Raw genomic sequence first — 26,105 nt, 5'->3', positions numbered from 1 at the left:
CCGGATCTTGAAGGTGAGCATCAAACCAATGGTACCCTTTTGATAATGAGCAATAAATGCTTTTATCTATTTGTATTCAACATCACCACTTTTTTTTCCCAACAACATGCTTTTGAATCATTACTTATGTTTCCAAGTTACTAAGGTATTGGTGATTATGACCAGAAAAAAAGCCCACTAGGAAATAATTTAGTTGGACACAGCTTCCACAGAGCAATGGAATCTTACCCATTTTCTCAAATGCACCGTGAAGCATCCTGAATTTCAACACCTATTTACATACCTGATGTAACGTTAGCCCTTGAACTACCACCCCTTTCTGGGTATCTTCACGAACAGCCAGAGGTCCCGAGTTTACCAGCAGATCACGGATCTGTTCATTGTAGACCTTTGAAAGGGAATTGAAAATCTTTTAATACAACTGTCCTCCCAAACTTGCCAGGATTAAACTTAACTAAACAGAAATCAACACAGTCTTTTTAACACTTCTTTAAGACAAAGTAACAAATTCATTGTGTAGTAATTTTGCCAAAGAGTTCTCCTATACTGAGCTTGAAACATTAATTGGCATGATTTTTTTTAGCCATTGAAGTGGGAGCCACTCTTTCCTAGTAAATAATTGTTCATTAAAAAAAAATTAAAAAAAAAAATCAAATTTTAGTTTACAAAAACACCCAAATTTTGCAGAAAGCATAAATCCATAGCATTTGTCCTTTATTACACCTCATAATCCATAAACTTCAGCAAGACCACTTAATCCCTATGTACTTCTGTTAAACTTGTTAAATGCTTTATTACTTGGTCTGTGGAAGCACTTGAAATAGTACATGGCAAAGCAAACTATTCCCTCCTCCTTCTCTCCCTCCTCACCTGCCAAATACTAACTATTCTTCCATTAAGACTTTGACAGGGCTAGAAGGTAACAATTTCACTACTACTACTTGACAGCAGTGCCAAGACACCTACTTGTGAAAACAGAACTGTGATGCAAAAAAGTTGGAGAGAGATGACAAAGAACAAAAGCAATATTTGTAAAGAGCTAACCATTGACATAGCAGCTCTAATTCAAGCAGTTGCGCTCTGTCTCAGACAAATAAATTAAAAACTTTAAAAATCATTATCAAAAAGGGATTAGATACTTCATTGTGTGATCTCACAGTGCTTATAGGATTTTATTGTTAAGTTATATTGTTAAATATAACCCTGAAAAGATTTTTCCTTTACACATCAACAGAACTTCAGAGGGATGTAACTGGCCAGCAAAACAAAAGTCATTAGAATGTTCACTGAAGACATTAGAAAAGATAGTCCTTTTTGGACAGCCTTCTGTAAAACTGCAACAGATGCCCATGAATAACACCAAATTTGTGGAGTACAGTTTAGATTCATTCCTATCAGGGATACATTTTGTAAAGTCCTGAAAAGGGCTGAAGAAAGGCAAAATCAGATTTTTTCCTTAAAATATGTCCTATTAAAAGCAACATACCAAATACAAGAACTCACCTCTAAATAAGAGACAGCAATATTGCATATTTTATCTTCTTTTATTTCATCCATGCAATTATAAAGCGCCATCATGGTTAAATACATCACACCAGGATCTTCAGGAGAACCCAGCATCGTATGAGTCTTTCCAGCTCCCGTTGCACCATATGCAAGCACTGAAGTTTCACAGAATAACAATACAGCAAAGAGACACACTTTATACCAGTAAGCTAATCAGGAACACAAGTGTCAAATGGACATCCTCACACCTCTGTTATTCTGCATAGCTGTTTGCATAAACTGATCAAGTTTCTTACTTGGGCTTTACCTTTTACAGCTATAATGAGAAAGCCATTTCAAAAAATCACATTTACTTTTCAATTTTTAGTTCCAAATTTATTCACTGTCAGTTTACGATGAAACTTTGCTTTCTCTCCAAATCCTAAGACATCAACTTATTGCAGGTAGGTTATTTCATTTCCCCATCATACTCCATTTGCCAATTAAAAGAACCAAGCTCTTAAAGAGAGTTCAGAAAGCAGGCTATCACACAGTGATACAGCCGCTTCCGGTTGAGTAACTCTTTCCAGAAAGCTCCCCTCATAAGCATACACATATCCAATAAAATTCTAAAGTGTATTACAGCCCTAACATGAACTCATTTTCAAAATAGAGCTACCCTAACTTTCACAGGCCAAAACATCAGCCTCTCATATCCATAAATTAAAATAAAAATATTTATATTATTTACATCTCAGCCTCTCTCAAGGCTTCTGCAGCCATTGGACACAATGGTAGAAACTTTGAGGAATTCCGTAAAGTTTTTGAATTGCAGATGATAAATAATAAAGTTACCTGTGCAGTTATATCCATTTAAGAAGCCATCGATCACACTTTTGGTAGTATGCTCAAAAACTTCCAACTGGGTTGAACTTTCAGCAAAAACAGCATCAAACACGAATTTCAGGTCTTTCTTTTGTCTTTTATTAATATCCCTATGGGTCATTTTCTTTCCGTGAAAAAAGCTAACTTCCTCCTCCTTTGGATCAAAGACCAATATATGCTGGTCAACAACATGGACAACCTTGGTAAAGTTGCCATCTTTTTCTTTTTGAGACTCTGGACGGACACGGACCACCACTTTGACATGATTACAGACATCATCTTCCTTAGTAGCAGACATAACATCCCTTTAGCCCCTTCTTCTTCACTTCCAGGACTCTTTCAGATCAAGCAGCTGAATCTTCTCTGAAATTAACAAAAAAAAACAACCCAAAGCTCGAAAGGCCTTATATTTCAAATATAACCTTCTGAATAGTCCATGCCTTTAACTAGGATTAGGAGCTCGCACTTGTGCTGCATCTCCCCTTCCCTCTGTTAGCTAGCCCTTTGGAAAGCACGGTAACTGGCCTGAAAAGGTGACCCAATTCAGCACAGCTTTAAGAAAACGAATTAGTATTTCCCCGAGAAATTCTTACGCTTATTTCAACAATTTAAACTCGTAAAACATCTACCGGCTTTCCTCCATTTGAGAGGAAGATTGCAGATAAGCTACCGGGTTTCCCTAGATTAAAGAAGTGGGGTTTTTTTTGTCCTTTAATAAAACACAGAGTAACCGCCTCTCTGCTTTCTCTGGGTTACTGGTTTAGTCACGTAGGACGTAGGTTTAAAGAGACAGTTAAAAGGGGATTCACATTAACATAATTCGTAAAGGGTACAAAAACACCTTCCACGTATGTCAAATCAGAACTTCTTTTTAATGGGCCATCACTGCTGACAACTGAAAGTTGCTCACTCCTAACACCAGACAGCGACCTTCGCAGTAGAGGGTCTTCGTAACGCTGTTGCGGCCTTAGAGCAAACTGCCCCCCTCTCAGCCAAGCCACACAAACCCTGGGTTGACTAAAACACGGCTGCGAAGCAAAGCCATAAAATGGAGAGAGCACCCGGATACATGCAAGCGCAGTCCCCCCAAACGCTCTCGACCCACCGCAAACAGCCCTCCCCCGGAGCGCGCCACCAGAGTCAACCGCACCGCACCACCAAAGGCAGAGCAGAGGATCGCGACTGCCGCCCCAGCCACCACTCACCTCACCCCCTCAGCAGAGCAACCACCGCCCGCCGCGCCCGCCGAATTCAAACACAGGCGGCCCGCCCTCCCGCCTCCTCATTGGCCGTCGCTCCCGTGACGTCGACAGCGCGACGGTGTCGATGGTAAGCGCGCCGGTCGGTCCGTGCTGGGGCCTGGTCGGTTCTGGCGCGGTCGCCCCCGGGGTTCGGCAGCTCTGTAATGTCGCGCGCGTGGGTGTGCGGGCCCCTGGAGTGAGCCGTGTCCCGCAGCGGCTGCGGGCGGCTGCCTTGGGCAGTGGCTCTGCTGGCGTGGAGGCCGAGTGGAGGTTATTCACAGTTTCCCGCCTTTTTTGAGCCTCAGGGGAGAGAGGGCTGTGTGAGGGGCGGAGGGGGCTGCGGTGAGGGGTGTGCGAGGGTCAGCGACACAGCCCGCCATGAGGGGGTTTTTCTTTTTCCAGGCCTGGCAGGGCGGGCGGTTCTTGTTCCCTACACAAGGTCCCTTTTGTGTCCTGGTTTCTTCCTGCCGTGTAGTGGCAGGGGCCCGGCGCGGCGTGGCCGGGGTGCGGGCGGAGTGCCGCTTTTTCGGCCGTCTCTGAGGAAGAATCCCTGCGGAGTCCGGTTTTTTTTAGCCTCGATGCAAGTCCTGCCTCAAACCGTGCCCGAATGCCGCTTAAGGCACGTGCTGTAAGAAAGTAACGCGGTTCTGCTCACTTCTGAGGAGAAACAGACCCCTTAATTGTGTAGACTGAGGTTGGGTGAAAGCAAAGTGTGTCCCTGGTGTTAACACCATTTCTTGGGTGTTCCTACCAACAACATAGGACAGTGGAAGTTGAGTGATTGTTGATCTTCACCCTGCTCATATGTTTTTGTGGAGGTATTGCAGTTCCTTGGAGAACCCTGGGGCTCTGGCGTGACTGTGAGAGGTTATGTAGAGTGACATACACTTTCAGATTTAAGGTGAAGGGGCACTATTTTCCTCACCTTAGTATTTTCTCCTAAATCTGAAAGCTGAGACAAATTGTTATGAGAATAAATTTCCATGATCTTATTTACGCAGGCAAAATAACACGTCAGGCCTCTGGTTTGGTAAATCCAAGCAAAGCACAGAATAAAAATCTATTGGTTAACATAAGGTTGCCCTTTTGCTAATGGTACAAATGTAGGGTGGCACTTTTTCAAATGCTTTTATTTCAAAGTTTGCAAGTTTGTTGTCTGGCGGAAGAGGGTATGCAATACAGTATCACAGAAGGTCTCGGCTCCATAAAGAAATCCAGAGATCTTACAAATAAAGCCTTGTTATCGCCTATGTTAAACTTTATTTTTTCTTTTTTTCCCTTTTTTTTTTTTTTTTTTTTTTTAAATGGAAATAATTCTAGCTGGTTACTGGCTTGCTTTCTGGAGTGGTTTAGACAGAGTGAAAAAAGTCATCAGTTCTCCGTGTAGTTAAACTATGTAGCTAACCACTTGGGTTTTTCCAGAGTCTTGAGTATTATTTCAGTTAGTTTTACTCTGGAGTGTTCTTAGCTCTGGCTGTGTTTATTAAGATGTAATACAGGGATTGTAGCGATAGGACAAGGGGTCATGGGTTCAGACTTAAACAGGGCAAGTTTAGGTTAGGTATAAGGAAGAAGTTCTTTACTGTGAGGGAGGTGACGCCCTGGCACAGGTTGCCCAGAGAAGCTGTAGCTGCCCCATCCCTGGCAGCGTTCAAGGCCAGGCTGGACAGAGTCTTGGGTGACATGGTCTAGTGCGAGGTGTCCCTGCCCATGGCAGGGGGGTTGGAACCAGATGATCTTAAGGTCCTTTCCAACCTAACGATTCTATGGTAACAAAACCCATGAATTTATTACATGTGTAATGCTAAATTATAGCACTGTTTGAAATCTGATTGTTGTATTTGATTTGTGCATTCCCATTTTAACTGGAAATACGGAGAACTTGGCAACCAGAGTGCTGCTACTCTGAGCAAATGTCTCATTTTTGGCAAAATGGAGGGGTGCAACCTGAAAGTGAAGTCACTGTTCTGGTTGTGCTCAGATGTTGTTAGTCATTTAATGCTAAAGTCTCTGGGACATTGATAGCGTTTGCCAGTGTAAAGGAAAATAAGGTGTTTCTTACAAAAGGAAAACCATTGTTGCTTGCATATGATTGATTGGTAGATAAGATAGAAAATTCTGAAACAAGTTAGACTTTCTCATTTAAAACTGCCCATCTTGGATTGTGTAATGCTTTACTTACAGCATTTCCACTTCGTTTTTTAAACCTACTGTTTTAACTGTGTTGCAGTAATTCCCGACATCTACTGTTTTTCTAGGTTGATCAACTCCAAAATGTTATCCCAGCGTGTGTGCCAAGTTTACAAATGTTTGGTTTTGCGCAACTTAAAACTGAATTCAATAAATGTGGCTATTTTGGCCGGGAGGATCCATTCTTCGTCAAAAAAGCTTTCTGACTTGGAGTTAAAGGAACAAACCATCCAGAAATGTGAAACTGAAGAGTTGCCTCAAAGTATAGAAAACAATGATCGTGGAAGATTGCACATACCAGTGATGCTGGAGGAGGTTGTTAATTGTTTATCCCCTCAGCCAGGTGAGGTGAGTTAAGTGATTAACATTTGTGATTCAGTAGCAGTCCAGAAGTAAAATTAGTGCACTGTAGGGATAACTTTTGTTTAGAGGAATGCAGAGATGCTCTTTAAGAATCAGTTGCATGTTTTAAAGGTTCTAAATTTTTTTGCAATTCAAATTAAGGCTCTGTATTAGTAATAATAGAAATCTGGTATCTGTATTCCTGAATCCCCAAATAAGCAGTATTTGTTAAAGCCGTAGTAAGTGTTTGAATAATTTCTTGCTTTTGTGCTTGTCTTTCTGTGTATTTCTAGGGTTGTGTTAATTACTAATAGTAGCAGAAAGTTTTCTTGTGTGGTTATGTCATCAGTTTGTGAGGTGCTCTTTTCTTTTGTATGAGAGGTAGTAACTATGTAGGTTTTTAAAATCATGATCATAATCATACCTTGTTTAGAGATAGTTACTTCCATGGTTTTACTTGGTTTGAGGCACTGCGTTTCCTTAGCATCCGCTTACACTGCATAATATGGTGCACAGTAGAGGTACAGTAGTTAGAAAATGACTGCGTATGGTACCAGAAATGGTTTAGCATCAGCAATGTGGTAGGTACTACAAGTCATCTTATTTCACTATGGTACTGTCTGTAAACTCCTTTTGGTATCTGGGTTAGCTCAGGTCTCTCTACACTGCAGTTTTGATATATCTACATTCTACTGGTGTAAGGTAAGTATACTGTTACACATTGCCTTTACAAAAATGATACAGTGAAACAGTTTTCATCTGAGGTATCTTAAATACAAGAGTAAATAGAAAGGATTTCTTACACAACTTAAATGCTTAAATAATTTTCACATTTCAGATGCTTTCATCTGTGATTTTGTCTCTTTATATATTAACTTCATAGAATCTTATTTAGGCTTACCAATAAGTAGTTTCACTACAAAGACTGAAATGATCCATAAAGAAGTAGAAAGTTCAAAGTATGTGTCTGTTTATTTTTACTCAAAACCAGCATCGTACAACAATGGCAAAGGGGCGTGGCAAGTTTGAAGTGTGTTCAGGGAGCATGAAATTGTGGTCAAATTTTGTGTGTTGCTTTGTGAGAACTTTTGTTTGGAAGACAACGTATCATTTTAAGTGTTTTGAAAATGAGAGAGAATCAGAATAGTGTAAATATTGACACATACACATTGCTTTGGCATGCGTCCTACTGCTGAAAATACCTGAACTAGTGAAATATCCTAGGAGCTTTGAGTTCACAGATGTAACAGCCATGATGAAATTTTCATACATTAAATGAACATACAAGTTGTGATGCTGTATGTAAAGCTATTTCTTCCAGTTGTGTAAGTTTCTACGTAAATAAAAATCAAGAAGCTGACTGACTAATAAACTCTGTTTGTTGATATAAAAAAACCCCAAACTTATTTGGCAATAGAATTTCCAAAAGAAACTATTCATGGTTGTAAGTTATGGAGAGTAGCTGTTGTTGTCCCTGAAGGCTTTTTGATAACTTAAGTATTTATGAATGTAAAATAGCTTACTGTTGGGGTAGGGTGTTTTCGGGTCTCTGTATACGTGGTTTTACAGATTCCTGAGGTAGTGGTGAACCACTAATGACAGATACAAGACAGCACAAGTGCGTTACGTTGAACAGAAGCATTTATAATATAGCTATCCTCTTTAGCTTAACTGAAACAGCACTTCCATGTTTTTTTACTGACAGAGTAAATTGTCTATTTGCAGCACTTTCTGAAGCTTCAGGTTTTGAAAATAAGTAGTCTGCAAAAGGGAGCGGTGTGTCAACTGAGTTTTGATAGAGTAAGCATCAGTGAAGTTTTGAACAAAAATTAAGACTGTTTCTCCCTGACAGCGGTGGTACAGTTTCTGTTAACATGGATATCAACAGGGACTGTCGTATCAATTTACATTTTTGAGGTTATAGTCATAATTTGGAAGTCCGTGAGCACTTTATTTTGTGGGCAGGGAAGGTAATGTTCTGATCTTGGATTTTGTTTGTCTGCTTTCTTCTATGCACACCAAGATTTCCTTTACTTGGTTTTAACACGGTTAAATTCTTTGTTATGAAAAAGCTGATTTGGGCCTCTCTTTCTTGTGTCCTACGACAAAGAGTTGCCAATATAAAGAAAATCCAATTAGATGGATAATATTCTCCCTTTGGTTTTGGTTGGTCAATGGGGTTTTCATTTTACTTACAGGGGGCCCTAAGAAAATAAATGTTAGTTAAGAGTAAGACACAGCTGAGATGAAGATGTTAGTACCCTCCTAATGAATATTCTTATTGACTGTCTTTTTGTTTGTGGAATCTGTTTGTCAGGGATTTAAGCAATAGCATTTCCACTTATCTTTGACTCTTTTATTGCCTTAGCGCTTGTTTCTGTCCCTGTAGTAGTCCTGTCTTTGAAGCATGTGTACAAATTGTTTTTTACCAATCTACATCGCTTCTCAATGAAAAGTCTGTTGCAATAAATCCACACACAAGTAATTTCCTCTTTAAGTTTACTGTATTGACTAAACAAAACGTTGGTCTTATCAGTCCACTAGTGTTCTTTATGTGTACTCGACCAATGTTTCTGCAGTTGTCAGGGCAGCTTGAGTTTTCTCTGTTCTCTTTAAGAACCAAGCATATTTTCAGAGTGAATGTCTTTGGACAACCAGAAGCATGTTTTCCCAGTTTTCACCCTGCTTTTTCCTATTTTTTCCTTTGCAATAGTGACTTGTTTTTTAACTAGAGGTGTGGATTTCTTCCACATCGTATTACTATAGTTGTATGAGAAAGAATTTCGTTAGCGGTGTGTTCTAGTGTGAATGAGAGAGGATGAAACTTTGTGATTTTAATTATTCTCATGGGGTCTAATAACAAAGGTTCTTACAGGTTGCAGAGCTCTAGGAAACTATTTTGATAGTGCTCAAGCACAAACAGAACACTTCTGGGTATAATATTTAAACTCCAACTAGAACAAAAAGAAATGTTACACCCTACTCAGATTGTATGGAGAAGCCTGTAATCTGATATATCTGTGGTTTTGCTTTAAATATAATCTAGAATAGACTAAAATGGAGATGCATTGAGGTCTAGGAGTACTATTTGGTTTAAGATACTCCTGGAAGCATTTTTTAATACCTGTAAATTAAATGATAGGTGGTCAAACTTGAGGTGAGAAAGAATGAATGAAACATTCCCTTTTCTCCAGTGTTTTAGTGATTCATCAGAAACAGAGTTAATATCATATGATGTTTTTGTCTCATTATGTGAACTTGTGTCTAAAAAATAAGGCAGTTAATTTTCTCCAGGTTTTGTCTGACATCATCTTGAGTTAGCTAGGACTTCTTGTGGAAGTATTGTCTTTGATTCTTTATAAAATTATAAAGGTTATTTTTACTACCCAGCTTTCATTGAATGGGATATCCTCTTTGTCTTGGAAATAGTGTGTGATACCTATCTTCTAGAAAGAGACATGTATTTCTTAAAATCATCAAGCTTTGCTATGAGCTTTCCAGTTTTCCAGATATATATTGCGTTGTTCTCAGGACAGCTACTGTTTTCATGCATCTAAAGGTCAAATGGTTCTTTTTCAACTGACAGATACTATGAGCACGGCCTTCCAAAATAGCAAGAGGAAGCATAAGACATTGCTGACAGGCAAATACTGGTCTTTTGTTGCTGAGGTGCTGCTTGAGCTCTGCAATTAGTTTGAAGACAGTAGCCTTTCACCTCCTGAAATTCTGTTGCCACTGTTGGATATTGTTGATGTGGAGCATAGTTGTCTCCTTCCTGTTTCACAGAGCTAGTTAGTCAAGATGTCAAGATATTGGTTAAATGACACTCAGAGGAAGATGAGGTAGACTGCTGGTGCGTGAAAGCCAAGTCTATTGTTTCGAAATTGTTGTCTTAGTTTCTTTATACCCATGTCTGTATGTCAGTATTGCTTTTCTTTTTCTGCTTTACAATGAGTGTAAGCTTTTAAGGACAAAAATAACCTTTCTCTGTACAGCACCCTGCAGAGTGGACTTCTGTTTTGTGAGAAGGGTTTCCAAGTTTCATGGCGTATAAATAGTTACGTGGCGATGCTGGTGACCAGTGTACTTACTGTAGTACTTCCAAAGCCATCTGCAAATAATTTGTAATTGGAACAGCCCATTATTTACACTAAAGGCTATCAGAATTGAAGTTTTCTGCAGGGTGTCTGAGATAAACAGGAATTGAAAAAGGACCTGGAAAAATGAATTCTGAGTTCTCAAGTTGTACAAAGTATTTTGTAGGATGCAACCGAAATGCCAAGGTTGGCACGGAATATTGATTACATCATGAAATAAATGCGGAAATACTCATTTTGGAAAAACACAACATTCCATGGACATAGTAATTGGTTTTATCATTTTAGCTTGTTTTCCACTGGACTTGTAAAATTAAAGTAGGTGGCATAAAGCAACTGGTTTATGTAGTGTTCTTTGTTGTAGAGATAACTCTGTGTTTGGCTTTTGCTTGTGGGAAGCATGCTGAACATATCTTTCCCTATGCAAACTGTATGGTCAATTTTTCTGTGGCAGCAGCACAGTGATTTATGTGGTGATTGATAAAGATAAGCTGTTGTAAAACTGGAAGAAAGAATATAGTGGGATGTGCAAGAGGCAATAAATTAATATAGAGAAATTCTGAAGATAATCTGGGAATCACAGAACACACTTTTATTCATGATACTTTAGTGTTTCTGGGAGGTATTAAGAGTTATTTCAGCTGATGATGTAGCTCCTATGTACCTTTTATTCATTCTTCTCTTGCCTGGTTTTCTGGTTGTGTATATTGTGAATTTGGGAAAGGGACGAGCCAGGCTTCAGATCACAGCTTTGTAGGGAGATGTGTAATGAAATGTGCGTAGAGTGCATATGTATGCAAAGTGTATTCGGTTCCTGCAGTGTGTAATAGGAAACTTGTTAAATTGAATCTCATGGGATAGGGAGCACCATTTAAATTATTTGGCTGAAATCATACTTTAAAAGGGTTTTTTTGGGGTGAAGTTACCATTTGAAGGCAGTGCATGAAAATGGAAAACATTTTCAAAAAGATTTTGATTAATATGCACAAAATAGTCCCTCAAATACCTATCATCATTTAAAGTAACAATATTACCTGGTTTTATGATTGTAGTGTCTACATGGGGATTTGGAAGACCAGACCCCATTTCCGAAAGTTCCTTGGCGTATAACTGATGGCTCTTTGCGGCATCAAAAGTAACAAAGGAGGAGTAGTAGTATTTGACAGTGTGATGCCATCAAATGTCATACAAGTTTTACAGCATCTGCATATGGGTGAGTTCCATCACGAGATAAGAGAGGAGAGAGGGGGACAGGGAAGAAAATAAGACAGAAGATGGTTTTCATGAATGTCAGTTCAGGGGGTGGTGAAAGTCGTAGAATCACAGAATGGTTTGGGTTGGAAGGGACCTTAAAGCTCATTTAGTTCCAACCCCCTTGCAATGGGCAGGGACGCCTTCCACTACCTCAGGTTTCTCAAGTCCAGTCATGCCCTTTAATTGTCAGAAATCTCTTGCTTTGCTGTCTTCTGTAGGGGGTCTCCCAAAAATACAGGGATTGCAAATTCTTTAATGACAGATGAAGTAAAACATACATGATATATTTGAAAGTACTGCACAACTGTTTTTTCTTTTGAATCTGGTACTGCTCTGTGATTAGATTGTAATATCAGCAAATGAGAAGTGTCACATATTGGATCTGAATGGTGGTAAAATACGAATGTGGTGAAGAGGTCCTTTCCAGTTTTACTTTTTTAATACTTCCAAGATTTTGTTCTTTAGAGAGAAAGAAACTAAAAAAATTGTGTGAGGGGGAAGAATAAGTTGATGGCTACAGCTGCACAGGGAAAAATCTTTTTGGTTGTAATTCTTGGACATGTGCCCAACCACCTCTTCTTTCCACCTGCAGCATGGCTTTCAGCAGGCATAGCTAAACGTTACCTTCAGCAGCAAGACGGCTCTCGACAACTTTGTTCGGCATCTTTCTCGATTGCAGTAGAGGAAGGGAAGCCTGCAGCTGCTCTCTCCAAAGAGATCAGCAAGGGACTTGGTCTGCCTACTGAGAGCAGCTCCACAGATGCACCAGATTTCATTTTATTGTAATACTGGGTTAGCTTGCCGTTATCACTCTATCGCATAACAAATGATAGTGCTTCAGGAGACTATTTAAGATGCTGTGTTATAATAAAGCAAGATTCAGTGCTTTTGGGTGACTCAGCTTGTAATGACGCTGTATATGCTCTTCTTTTCTGTTGTGACAGCATTAGTCTTTGCACCTCTTGGGGAAAACTAATAAAATTCACCAGAAAGTAATCTAAGCCCTTTTAAATTTTAACTCGAGTGAGCCTGTGATTGCAGAAAGGGTGATAATTAATATATGTAGCTACTCATTTCCTCCCCATCTAGTACTGTGTGTCTTATTTAGTCAGCCTTTTGGCTAAGCTTTCTTATTAAATATTTGAATTCAAGTTTGCAAACAGGAATACAGACTTTTTCTACCACACAAAATATTACTGGGAGTTTAAGATCACAATTGGAGTATGGGAAATATCTGCAGGGGTTTTTTTCTTACTTGCTTGTCTTTCTGTTTAAGGTAATCCTGTAGTGAGTACCTTTGCATGGGTTTGTCCTACATAAAGATAATTAAAAGGTTAAACTACCAAATTTGATGTTTAAAATTAACAGGTATCTAAAATCATTCAAATGTATGGTCTGATTTTATTTTAATATTTTTTACTTCTTCCCAGAGTTTCTGAACACATCACCTTCATTCCGGTGGTGCGTGTTGGTACTCAGCAGCTTGGGAAAATACTGTTGTAGTAATAGTTTCAGTTTTAAACACTGAAATGAACTAATATTGTTCCAGGCTCCCACTTTATAGAAAGTTGTATTATGTCAAATTGCTGTAGACACCTGGCAGCCAAGACTTATCAAAAACATGTACATGGTTTTTTGGGGATTGGCTAACCATAAATATTAAAGAGTGGATTAGATGTTCAGTTGAGCCTTTGTAAAATTTTCGTTGCATCTTAAGTATTTCCTCAGTTATAATTGAGGAACAAAGTTTCTTCTGAGGTAGCTCAGGAAATCATCTGTGTCTTGCTAAGTCTGGTGATTAGCTGAAGTCATTCAGACATTGAAATTTTAATTTCCTACGGAGATGTTACTGATGGCGTGCTTGAGTCATAATGTCATTAAATCTAATTCCAGACAACATTACTCGTAGGGAAATGAGTAAAGTAAATAATGCATACTGAAGTGAGGCCTGCCAGAGCTGTCTAAAAGCAGGTGACAAAGGCAGGTGGTGGTGGTTTTTGTTTGCTTCTGTTACCTCTGATCTGAGAGGAAAGGGAGAAAGGGCTTGTGTGTTCTGTTGCTTTGAAGTGATTTACTCTTGGTCATATTTGTGGACTTTTCACTCACATGAAAAGCAGTGTTTGGCTGGCAGGTTTCACACTACACAAGGAACACCGCTTGGCTGTACACTAGAGGGTCTGGGATGCAGCGCTCTTCGCTTCTGGATGTGTGAGGAATGACGTGGTTTACCAGCAAATGGACTTTTGGACCTGCAGTGGACCTACACTTGATGACTGAGATAAATTTTAAGATAAATTGCCCACGCTTACTGGTGGAGTAAGCATTAAGGTATGCAGTATTAGAAAACAAGTGAAGGTGGAAAAACAATAACAAAGAAGAGGTAAAATGCCTTTTTTCATCTCTTGATTAAAAAAAAAGTTCGTAAGTAAAGAGGGGGGTATCTTGTCTATTTCATGTTTAGCTGTAATCAGAAAATTGAGGCCTTGTGAAGAAATATATTTGAAATCAATTTCGAGGCTGTTGAGTGATTAGGATTGATGGGTGCTTCAAAACATGTTCATAACCTTACTTCCCCTCTGTGTGGGATGATGTAGAGGTGGTTGATAGAGGATGCAAGTTACTGGAATACCTGAATGTGCAGACCTAGTCAGTGATCTTACAGATGTTTCAGCTGAATCCTAGAATAATTTAGTAGCTTCCTCTGTTAGTGTGCTAATGACATGAATGTGAAAAACGGGTAATAATAGCTGTATTATGTTGAATTGTTGAGTAGACCCGTACTGGAAAATAATTTTATATTGTACTAAATGCATTATGTGAGAAGGTTGTTTTCCACATGCCAACTGTTTATTTAGATGTCTTTGTAATGTGGATTGTTAGACTTGGAGTGTAAATAACTTTTTCATCATTTCATATTCTCTCAAAGGTGCTTTTGGAAAAAATTACAGTCCAGTTGTGTTCCACCTATCAGTCCTTGTTTTCTTAAATTACATGTGATAATCTTTTACGTAGATGAAAGATACGTACTCTATAGAACTGATAGGAAGTATTTTTTACTTGCAACTAAAATTCTTTTTCGCTGTGTACTTTATATGCTGCTTTCTCTTCTCTAGTAGATACCAGAAAAAATGTTTTGTATGGTGTTGTGTATTGCTACTGGCAAAAATAGAGAAGTGTAAGATTTTTATTCTTTTTTGGTCATCTTTATTTTCTGGCAGGTGATGACATAAGGCATAAGGCCTTTTAATTCTTCATGATATTTTCCCTGACAAGTTCAGCTCTTGTATACTTGATAAAGGTTTGGATGGGAATCTGTACCATGTACCTGCTCATGCATTTTGTAGCAGTATCACCACCATCACCTTTTTGGTGGTAGGTGCAGATAGGTAGGTTTTGGAAATGCATATGTTTTCAACACTTTGGAGTTTGTTGCAGGGAAGCTCGGAATGACTGCTTTGCTCTATAGGGGAACCTCGACCACTTTTTAGCCTCAAATGCTTTTATTTTTCCAGTAAAAGGAACTTTCCAGAACTTCCTTTTTTATTCCTTTTTCATTGATAATAAATTTTTTATTATAACATGGCACTACTTTTTTGTTGATTGAAGTTAAGATGACATTGAAACATTTACTGGAATACTACATCATCTTTCATTTTTTTAGTTCCTTAGAGAAGAAACAGAGTGCAAATGCAAATTGTAAGTTTTTTCAGAAAGGGAGGTAGGGGCTTCAGAGTATCTAGGTGTCTGTGTACAGTTTGTGATTCTCTAGATTTCTAATAATATTTTTCCTTCTGTGAGGTAATAGTTTTGAAACAGTTACTAAAAACTCAAAAATCTTTCTAGTTTAAAAACAGATCTGTCTGACTTACCTTATGAAACTGAACATCTTTGCAAAATATTTTAAATTCTCATAAGAGGGAGGAAAGGTTGTTAGTATGCTAAAGGCTAAATAATGCTTCTTACCAAATTGCAATGGTATAAATACATTCCAATAAAAATGCAAGAACATCTTGGACCTTCTTTGTTGGTTTGAGGATAATTTTTCTTACTTGCATGTGAATAACAGCGAAATGTATGTTTTAGTATTCTTTTTTCAGCTATGACTGTGTACAGTTTCTTAATTTATTTAGAGAAATACTAAAACCCTTCCAGCATTTCTCTAAAAGTAGATTTCTCTACTAGCAAATCCTTGTCGCGATCCCACGAGTAACCAACTTTTATAGCCTGTCTCACTGTGCCAACGTGTTTTAACAATCTGATTTATTTAAAATAATTTCAAAAGCCCTGCCTTTTGGCAGGCATACGCAACAAGTATTCCTTCTTAATTCCTGTGTATTTAACAGGGATCAAAGACAAATTTTTAGGTGTGAAAATAATTTAAGTGTGAAAATAGAGATACCCTTTCTCTACGTGGTACATGTTTGATCTACACATGCATTAGATAGGACATAGTGGTAGCTGCTATAAACAGATTTGGCATAAGTGCAGAGGATGTAGGAGCCTTATCCATCGTAAGCCACATCTTGAGTCAACCAAGGAAACAGTGCTTAGAACTGAGAAATATAATTAAAATTTATAGATACAGGCTTTGGAAATAACCAAGAGTAGGTTGGTAGACTTTGCTTTTCAAGATTAGTCCTTGTTAAATGGCTTTGAGAAGCTGAGCATCTCTCAGCTTCCATGAGCTATATGCTCTTACTTCTAGCAGAGCAGTAGGTGCACCCCCTGACAGAGCAGAAGAGGAGAAAGATTCACAGAAACTTATCTGCTAGTATTTTGGTGGCTGAAATGCTAATGTCATGGAGAAAACAAGGTCTGAGATTGATAAATCTTTTGATCAAGGCCTTGAATTTATAAGGTATAAAAATGACTAAGCGACATTGGGAAATTGTATCCTGTTGAGAAGCCCTTCTTAGTAGAATGTAAAACACTTCTGTAGTAGTAACCTCTTATTTAGCCACAACTAGCACTTAATTAGTTGTGTGGGTTTTTTTCCCACAATATTGTAGTACTTTTGTCTTTAGAGAGCTTTCTAGTATACATATATTTTATAACTCTAATAGGAATCCTGTGAATTGCATATATCATTTGGGATAATGTCCAAGATATGTTTTAAGGAGTTATAGAATATTTGCAGTCTCATCTCGATTGTTTTATTATGGTGAGATGATCTGGTTGGGTTTCCTTTGTGAAGAATGTTGCAGATACTGTTGGGTAATTAAGATTTGCTGTACTTCTTGAATTCTTGGTGAGGCATTAAAAAGTTTTCCTTCATTTTTGTAGATAATCTGGTATATTAATTTCTTCAGATTAGGTTTAGAATAGGTTAAAAGGTAATTCACTACAGACAGTTTTGATCTGGTACAGTAAAAACATGAAGAAACACTAAGACAGTAGATTTCTGTAACAAATACATTTAACAGCTTTTCTGGCATATAGAAAGAAAACTACCACTTGAGGAACTTCCCTCCCCTCCCCCTGTTAAACTCCAGACTCTATTTGCCAGCCTAACCATCACAGTGGTCTGTATTTTATATTCCATCTTAACTCTGCCACAAGAAAGTTGACTGGAGTATCGTGTAATGAAAGTATTACAGAAGACTAAATTAAATACATGAAACACACATCTTGGCTTGACATACATCGTTTATATCCTCTGTTTTCTAGTTTGTATTTGTTGTATTTGTAGGGATTTAATAATGCAGTAGAAGACAGCTGAATGGTTTAATTGTCACTTACAGTTCTGGCACTGAAAGGTTTCCCAGATTGCATCGTTTCTGTATTTTGTGAGCTTCCTTTGGAAAATGGTTTTAGATAATATTTAAAAAAATACTTTTTACAGTAAAGCATGATTATATTTAAAAGTTATATTTTAAAAAATACATTAAAAACCCCAAAGCACTTTGCTTTTAACACAATATAGGGTTCATCTGCATTAGCATTTCTGTTCTTGGGTAAAGAATCTGCTTTTGAGAAAATGTATTGATTGTTTCTGGTTGAAGCAGATGGTTCACAGTGCGCAAACTGGATTTCTTCAGACTAAGCCAGGAGATGGATTCTGAGAGTGTACCTTGTGCTCCAACTGTTGATAAATATTCAGCCTGAAGAACCAAAGTGGAAATGGTGTGAAGTAAATCCCACTGGCATGTGTGTAGGGTCTCTCTTTTGCAGAACTTAGAGGTATACCAAAATAATGCTTTAGGTGCCCAAGTGGACATGCCCCTTTTCGTAAGAGGTTAATATTTTGAGTTAAAGATTTGCTTGAGAGCACACACTGGAGTGACATCCACTCGCAGTTGCTGAGGTCACAGTGTGTCTGGGAAGCAGATCCGAGTTCCCGAGTTTTACAGCCAGAACAATGAGAACCAGTAATGTGACCTGCCTGCTTGGTTTAGTGAGCTCCTGAGAATCACACGAGAGCTGCGTGGTAGGGGTTCCTGTGTTCATCTGTCAGCTAAGTGCATTTTTTAATTACTGTGTTGGATATTGCAATTTCTGATGTTGCTTCTCTTTTCAAAAGAAAACTTTTATTTAAGTGGTTGATTCGTTCCTGCAAGGTTTGCTGGAAGAGCCAGGCCTAACAGCTAAGCCAGGGAAATGTCTTGCTGCCACTGAAGGGAGGAAGTCCAGCTTGCCTGTTCCCCAAGCCTCTCCCTATGCTCCTGTCCCTCTCTGACTGTTCTGCAAAACAGTTAAACATGCTAATATGGGAGAAAACAATACAACTTTTTCTTCTGTATGAGTTTTCTATGCCAGGCTGCTAAGTTAAATTGGAAGTTTAGTGTATGATGTCCCTGCCCATGGCAGGGGGGGTTGGAACTAGATGATCTTAAGGTCCTTTCCAAACCTCACTGTTCTATGATTCTGTGATTTTAAGTACCTAGTAAGAACCAGTGCTTGGAGAAATTAACTAGAAGAAGGAAGACTTGCACATGAGAAAATAGTTCAGAATTGCTCCCTTTTTGTTCATACCCTTCCCCCAATACTTGTGAAACTATAGCTTTAGTTCAGTGGTAGGTTGTCGTTCTCTGACTTTGCTGTGAGAAGGAGATGAAATATACCTGTTCCCAGTGAAGTTACAGCTTTTTCAATAGGTAAAAATTAATTTAAATTCTGAGATTTGTAGATCCTATTGTAGGTTCTGGGGAAAACATGCTTTAATTTAAGAATCTCACTTAATTGCAACATTCATGCTCATTTTAACTCTCAACAGCCCTACCTGTTCCACACTTTGCTCTAAGGCTAAAATACAAATCTATTTCAAGTTTGTCTGCTCCTACCTTGTCATAGGGCTTAAGAGATCTCGGATGCATTGCCCATGCTGCTATTTGGATGTACATTTTTCCTTCCTCCCTTGCTCTGCTGATGGTGCAGTCATGCAGTGAGCTCGCACCAGATCTGTCAGTTTACTTGTAATTCTTTTCAGGTGAATAAGGAAGCTGATCCAACCTGTGACCACAGGGCCTGTGTGCATCTAGAGCTGAAGATGATAGTGAGCAGCCAGTTGTTTGGAGAAACAGTGCGATGTTTCCATCAGTTCGTACATAGGGACTTTAGGGATTCTCTTCAATAGGTTGCCTGTCTTGGGCCTGGACATCTCTCACCCACTCTTCTCTGTTGGTTCCCTCTGTGTTGAAACTATCAGTACGGAATCTGGGAGAGCAAGAGAGACAGCTTTCCTTTCCCAAGATCCTGTGCCTGGCAGCTTAGACATCATAGCCTGAGCATCCACAACGAACAACTGGGAGAGAAGTCTTGCTTTTAGATATAACATGTTTTTGGAGGTCCATGGGAATATCAGTAGAAGAGTTTTTCACCCAAGACTATCCTCCCATTGTTTGTCTTTCAGAACTTGAAAATGCTATTAATGCTTAGCATGACAGTAGAATTGTTCCCATTTTAAAATCTAAGCAAACATGTTTTTTTTTCCTGAACAGGGAAATGGCTGAAGACGTTTTGTCACCCTTTCCAACCCCTCCCCACCCCATCAGCTGAAGACCTGACATAAAAAAATTTCAGCCTCCAATTGTTAAAATGACTCAGGACTCTTTAAGTGGCAGAAAACAGGAGCTTTCAATGAAAAATTATAGGTATTTTATTAATAACAATGCTCCTTGGGCAGCTTATTAAAAAGCAGACTTAAAATCTGCTGCTTCAGCTTCAAACTATACAAAGCATTACTCGTATTTTGATTTTTTTGAGATGTTTACCTAAAATGAAGTTAAAACAGTGCTCCTGAAATTCTGTCCTCCATAAACCTGTTGGAGCAGTTGTTTCAGTATGTACTTTTGGTCGTCTAAATTTGAAACAAGATTTTTGCTAAGAAGGTCAGTGAAACTACGTTCCTTTTTGATCTTGCATCCTTGTGGGTGCCTGGCTAGTTCTTCTGTAAGAAAAGTTTGACTGGATGAGTCAGTGCACTGAGTCATACGCAGCATGAAGCCTGTAGTGCTCTAGACTAATTGGTAACAGTCTCAAATTTAATTAAAGCACAGTTGTCAGCTCAGTGTTACTGATTGACATCCCACTGAAGTATTTTGTTTTTAGCAACTTACATTAATTGTTCTTTGCTGTTAAAATTTGTGTGGTTTAAGATCTTGTTTCTGTTGAGTAGACCTGCCATTGCCATTATCTTTTGCTATCCTCTTTGTGATCTTTTCTTATAGTACTTCGAATCTTTTTTTTTTCCATGTTAGGTCACGTATTCGGTAATTATGCTCTTTACCATGCCTGTGGATTTACAGAGGTTTGGAGTCCTTTGAGGATTTTTTTTTTTTTTTTTAGTTTTCTTCATTAAGAACTGTCCTATTAGCACTGATGAATACTTTTTCACTTATCCTCAACTTTTTAAAGCAGTATTTCTTAAAAGTTAAAAAGATTGGTATTTTTTGTGTTGATTTACAGATTATGTCTTCAGTTTTGTTAGTTTTAATTTCTAGTGTTCCTCTTGGGTTGATCCCTGTTTTATAATAAATGGCTTTTCTTTATCCCAGTGCCTGCATGTCGTCCCCAGATGATGGCAGTGGTTTCCAATATCTCTGGAGCCTTTCTCCCTCCTGTTCTTCAGTGCCTTTGTGTGTGTGTTTGTTTGCATGATGCAGCTTGAGGAGGCAAAGAGCTATATGGGGGCAGGAGGGAACAGGACATGTCTTGAAGCTATCTTTCATTAGGGGAAAAACAAATCCCTCCAGGGCTTTATTTCAATTTTTTTTACTTTTTTTTTAAAAATCATTTGCATTGATTAAAAACCCTTGCTGTCTTTGTGTAGGACTCCTACTTGCTCCAGCTGAGAACTGAGGAAGGAAAACTTGAGTGGATGGTGGCTCTCTTGTCAACTCAGTTTCTTACTTTTAAAACCTTTGAGACAATATTTTTGAACTTTCAGAACTTGTGTATGCTACTTCTGTATGTGATAAGTGCTGAAGCTGAGATGGTGAAGAAATGTCTTCCTAGATACTTGAGGAGATGGAAGATGTTCTGATTATGTCTGTTTTTTCTCTTGAACAGTTTTTCCTCTCTTGTAAGCTATTTAGATCTAAAGATGTTGCTAAATCATGAGACCATAATACAGGTCTGGTTCACATCAGAAGTGTACAAAAAATCTGGAGAAGGACTTTTGACAAGGGTCTGTAGTGGAAAAACAAGGGGGAATGGTTTTAAACTGAAAGAGGGGAGGTTTAGATTAGACATTAGGAAGGAATTCTTCCCTGTGAGAGTGGTGAGACACTGGCACAGGTTGCCCAGAGAAGCTGTGGCTGCCCCATCCATGGGAGTGTTCAAGGCTGGGTCAGATGGGGCTTTGAGCAACCTGGAAGGAAAAAAACCAAAGAGTCGTATTTGTGTAATATCACTAGCATAGTCTTTTTTTCCAGTTTAATCTCTCTAAGAAAGGTGTTAAATATTAGCCCTCTCCCTGCAACATGATATCCATAGTTTCAATATTTGCATGAAAGGGACTTTTTCTTATTTGTTCTAACTTGATGCCTGATAATATCATCAAGTTCCCTGAGCTCTTGTATTTTGAGATAAGTGAATCATACCATCTGCTACAGCTGTATAAAAGCAACGTTAATAGTCCTCCACAGAAAATTGCTGGAGCCTTCAGATGTTGTATTGGACCAGAGAGATGTGTCCTAAGGGACTCCTTTTCCACATTTCCTCTGTTCTTGTCTTCATCTAAGCCCAGTTTCATATAAAGCAGCAATAACGGAAGGTGTCCTGTTCTCTCCTGAAACAATCATTCACTTAGCTCTGAGATTTGTTCTTTGAATGTGACTTTCTTGGTTTTCTGGATCGTAGATTTCCCTTACACCAACTTTCTCTTAGGATGCAAGACTTATTGAGCCTTCTTCCTTTCTGTGGGATTTACTCCATGTATTTTTCCTGTCATCTTTGTCCTGATTTTATCCAGTTCCTTTTCTAGCTGTTCTTACTTTTTCCCAAATTGTGCTTACTCTCCATCAAAATAGCTATTAATTTGGTTTTGCATATAATTTCAGGTTATTTAAACCCCTACATTTTAAAATAGGTTCATGGTTGTAACTTTTTCATGTAGGTATTCATTCCGTTACTTCACTTTGTGAACATGTTTAGATATTTTGACTATGGTCCCCAAAATATTTGTCCCAGCAACTAGCAATAAAATCATTAATGCAGCATATTTCAACGCATCTTTTCCGTTTGAAAAAAAGCAGTTAAGATTTAAAGCAAAGCTTTCACCTGCCTCAAAAGCCACTGAGGAGAAAAAAACTCTACTTGGAGGTATCCAATTTCTAAGTAGAATGAAGTCAGATAAAAATCTTAGTTTCAGGTGAACGTTTCTTGTTCTTTGCAGAAGATTTGAGGGAAGATTTCTGTGGTGGAGACTTGCAGCTTGGATTTTAAATGCAGTAATATGGGAATTGTCATATTGTGGTTTGTACAGTAACAGTAGTAATAGTATCTTCAGTGATAAAGTTGTGTGAAGTGATTACTTTGTAAAATATTAATGGCTCTTCCTTGAAAGAAGAAGATCACATGAGCAACAAGTGCATTGTTGCTCATGTAATCTTGGTTATAGAGTTAGAAGTGGTGATAGATTCCTATTTGTTCTCATCCTGTTTCCCACACACCGTTTGTACCTATATTTTTTGGGTTTTAGCACTTCAAACTTCTTTTGCTTAGGTTATTGCTGGGCAGAATCGGTCTGTTGTAAGTTGGAGTACTGAAGAAGCAGCAATGAGATTTCTGACCTGTTAATGGGATTTCTGCATCTTGATGCAGAAGTCTGGAATATCCCACGAGTAGGGGGATTTTCATTTGCTTTAAGTAGGGGAAATATTTAGGAATGTTTACACACACTGAAAAGTCGTGCCTTTTTAATTGTGTGGGACAAGGCTTTCTTTATAACAAGTAAACAACTAATGGTGATATCTGTAATTTTTCCTCTATAATTTCATCGAACATCTCAGTAAAATATTTAGAGGTTGTCTTCTGTGAGCATTGGCATATTGCATGTTACAGCCAATAGTTTTGCCTTGCTCTGGTGCATGGATTGTTTTTACAAATGTTGTACAAAATTTCTATCAGAGTAGGTCATTCTTCCAGGCAGGTAAGGGGAAAAAAAAAACAAACCCCAAAGCCAATGGCATCGGGACACCAGTTTTGGAACTATTTGCTAGTCTCTTGGCTGCTGGTAGAGAGCATAATTAGTTTTAAGGCTTGATTTGAGCAAATGTTATGCAAAAATTCTGTCTTGTTGACCTGACTCTGAGTGGGCAAGAGTAAGCCCTCAGAACCTGATGGAGCTGGCATTTAGAAAATCCAGAAGATAAATTTTAACACCTAGTGGACATGAAACAATTAAGGTACCAATTTTAGAATAACTTAGGGGGCTATAATAATTAATTTAAGAAAAAGTGCAGTAAGTACACTTGGAAAGCTACTCTCAGCCCGGTGCGTTTGTTTTGTGGTTTTGTAAAGAATTTTCTGAAGTGGTTTAGGATAAATGTCTTTATTTTTTCTGAGCAAGTTAGGTTGCTTACGTTAGGATTTTTCTATTTGAGTTGTGTATGAAAACATATAAATATTAAAAGCAAAAAATGGAATATAAGGCGCAAATTCAAAATCAACTATGCAATTATTCTAAACAAGTACTAAAAGCTGTGTAAAACAGTGGTTCTTAATCACAAGAAAATGTATCCATACTGTTGTTTTAGGAGATGGAGCTCACAGTTGCTAGTTACCTTATCGAACTATGTTTAGAAATGTCTAAATGATAATTTTGATGAAATACATTTTGAGTAAAAGGGTGTAAATAGTTATAAATGATGGTAATGCCGTTATTTTTGGTCAGGCATTCTGCATTACTAGTGCTCAGTGAAGCACCTGAGGCTTGAATGTCTTGGCCGGCTGTGCCTATCAGCAGACACTGGTAAGAACATGCATGTCTACCTACCTATCATGCTTCACAACCTTTTTCTTCTAGAGATGGTTGCATATACATTCATATCCTGGTTAAGGAGGTTGTGGGGTGAAGATAACAGTAGTGAATACGCTCAGTTGATGTGACAGGGTGAATTATGTTGTGCATTGACTTTCATCCTGAATAAGTTTTCATCAGCTGTTCTGGTTTTTGTTTCCCTCTGCTTTAATCAGAGCAGCTGGGGACAGATATCACTCTTATTTTTGAATTGCAACTGGATTCTTACAATGTATGTTTTAGAAAATTGCTGATCACCTCCAATCATGGATGCATATTCTTCTGTCTACAGCAGTGAACATGAAAATGGAGTGTTGTGTGTGGTGGGTTATTTATTTATTTATCTATCTATCTATTTATCTCTTTATTTATTTACTTATTTTGCAGGTTTAGGAATCTCCATGACTCCTTTGCAGTACTGCTGGCCTATGTGGCATTCATTGAACATGTTGTCCTTTTCTGTTCTTTTTGGAAGCAATCACTAAATCTCAGTTTTGAAACCTACTAGATTTTCATGGCTGTGGTTAAATTGGAGCAAATGTTCGTAGAAGCATAGAATGGTTTGGGTTGGAAGGGACCTAACAGCTTGTCTAGTCCCAACCCCCTGCCGCTGGCATTGACACCTTCCACTGGACCAGGTTGCTCCAAGCCCTGTCCAACCTGGCCTTGAACACTGCCAGGGATGGGGCAGCCACAGCTTCTCTGGGCAACCTGTGCCAGCGCCTCAGCACCCTCATAGGGAAGAACTTCTTCCTAATGTCTTAATCTCAATCTCCTCTCTGTCAGTTTAAAGCCATTCCCCCTTGTCCTGTCACTACATGGCCTTGTCCAAAGCCCCTCTCCAGGTTTCTTGTTGGCCCCTTTAGGCACTGGAAGCTGCTCTACGGTCTCCCCAGAGCCTTCTCTTCTCCAGGCTGAACAAGTCCAGCTCTCTCAGCCTGTCTTCATGGCAGAGCTGCTCCAGCCCTCGCAGCATCTCCGTGGCCTCCTCTGGACTCACTCCAACAGCTCTGTGTCCCTCTTGTGTTGTTGCCTCAGAGCTGGATGCAGGACTGCAGAGGGGGCTCCCCAGAGCACAGTAGAGGGGCAGATCCTCTCCCTCGACCTGCTGCTAACGCTGCTGGGGATGCAGCCCAGCACACAGTTGGTTTCTGGGCTGCAAGTGCACACTGCTGGGTCATGATGAATTTAGTGCTGAAAGAGCAGAAAGACTAAAAATGATGTTCCTTTTCAAGCAGATTTACTTGGTAAATGTCTTTTGCTGTATTCTGTTTCTTAATTTTATTGGTGACATTCAACACAATGTTCCTCTGTTGACAAGTTTTGGTGTAAAATACCCATTGCATTCGCTGCTTTCAGTATCTTAATTTCATTAGTATTTTACTTTGGTAGCAATTACCAGTTGTGTGGTGTGGGTTTTTTTTGTGTGTGTGTTAACCTGTTTGTGTGAAGATTCTGTATGCAGTGATATTTTAGGAGTTCAACAGGCTTACACTGTAGTTATGTTTAGAGATGTCCTGTTTTGACCTTTTATATTCTTAGCTGGGAGAATGTATTTGTGCTTACCTGTTATTTCAGGGACTTTACTGCTATGTCCCACACAGGATACTTTGCAGTGTCTGTAAGTGCCTTCTCTTCGTCTAAGCGAGGCACATTTTCTGTGTTACTGGAGTGTGGAGATTTGCAGTCTTTGTTCTTACAGAAGTTTCAAAATTAGTTCTTTTGCCTGCGTTTTTTTTCAATAGAAGGTGTATCAAATTGCTTGGATTTTCTAGAGGAAATTTGTAGTTTCGTATCCTGTGTTGTGAGACAGGTTTTTAGCAGATAGAATAGAAGCAGATAGAGAATAGCAGATAAGAGTAGGGTGAAATCTGTCTGTTCTGTTCTCACTTGAGCAGCTGTTGTGCAGCTACTTAAGAATAAGATTTCTGATCACTGATGCTGTAGAAAGTAACTTTCAGAGTTTGGGGTCATATGGGGTATGAATTTTTTGGTAGTGTGACATGACTTCTTGAGAAGAATCACCAGTAATTCTTCATAGCGTAGACATATCTGTGACACTGACTAGCTACTTACCTTCCATGTTGTATCCTGTAAAGAATGCTGATAGTGGGACTTGGTCCAGTTTTCTTACCTGATATTCACCAGTTG

The 26,105-nt window shown here is 38.7% G+C and overlaps 2 protein-coding genes across 4 annotated transcripts in view; one reads left to right on the top strand and one right to left on the bottom strand.

Annotated features, from left to right (window-relative positions):
* The window catches only part of KIF18A (kinesin family member 18A), a 38,367-nt gene extending 34,738 nt beyond the window's left edge, over window positions 1-3,629 (bottom strand). Inside the window, exons 1-4 of the mRNA XM_030483048.1 lie at window positions 3,576-3,629; window positions 2,341-2,733; window positions 1,504-1,661; window positions 284-388 (exon numbers count right to left, since the gene is read on the bottom strand). Coding sequence (XP_030338908.1) covers window positions 284-388; window positions 1,504-1,661; window positions 2,341-2,668 — 591 coding nt within the window. The 5' untranslated portion in view covers window positions 2,669-2,733; window positions 3,576-3,629. The remainder of the gene's footprint in view (window positions 1-283; window positions 389-1,503; window positions 1,662-2,340; window positions 2,734-3,575) is intronic.
* Window positions 3,630-3,665: 36 nt separating this feature from the next.
* METTL15 (methyltransferase like 15) overlaps window positions 3,666-26,105 on the top strand; it is a 127,954-nt gene continuing 105,514 nt past the window's right edge. The window contains exons 1-2 of one of the 3 annotated variants that reach the window (XM_030483046.1): window positions 3,666-3,699; window positions 5,870-6,149. In XM_030483046.1, the coding sequence (XP_030338906.1) occupies window positions 5,886-6,149 (264 nt within the window). In that variant the 5' untranslated portion in view covers window positions 3,666-3,699; window positions 5,870-5,885. Of the gene's footprint in view, window positions 3,700-3,727; window positions 3,882-5,869; window positions 6,150-26,105 lie in introns of those variants that run through there. The other 2 variants (XM_030483047.1, XR_003990971.1) reach the window with 2 other exon arrangements.

The sequence above is a fragment of the Strigops habroptila genome, chromosome 4 (assembly GCF_004027225.2).
Source record: "Strigops habroptila isolate Jane chromosome 4, bStrHab1.2.pri, whole genome shotgun sequence".
Lineage (NCBI taxonomy): Eukaryota > Metazoa > Chordata > Aves > Psittaciformes > Psittacidae > Strigops > Strigops habroptila.
The sequence above is the reverse complement of the archived record's forward strand: the minus strand, read 5'-3'. Positions and strand labels throughout refer to the sequence as shown.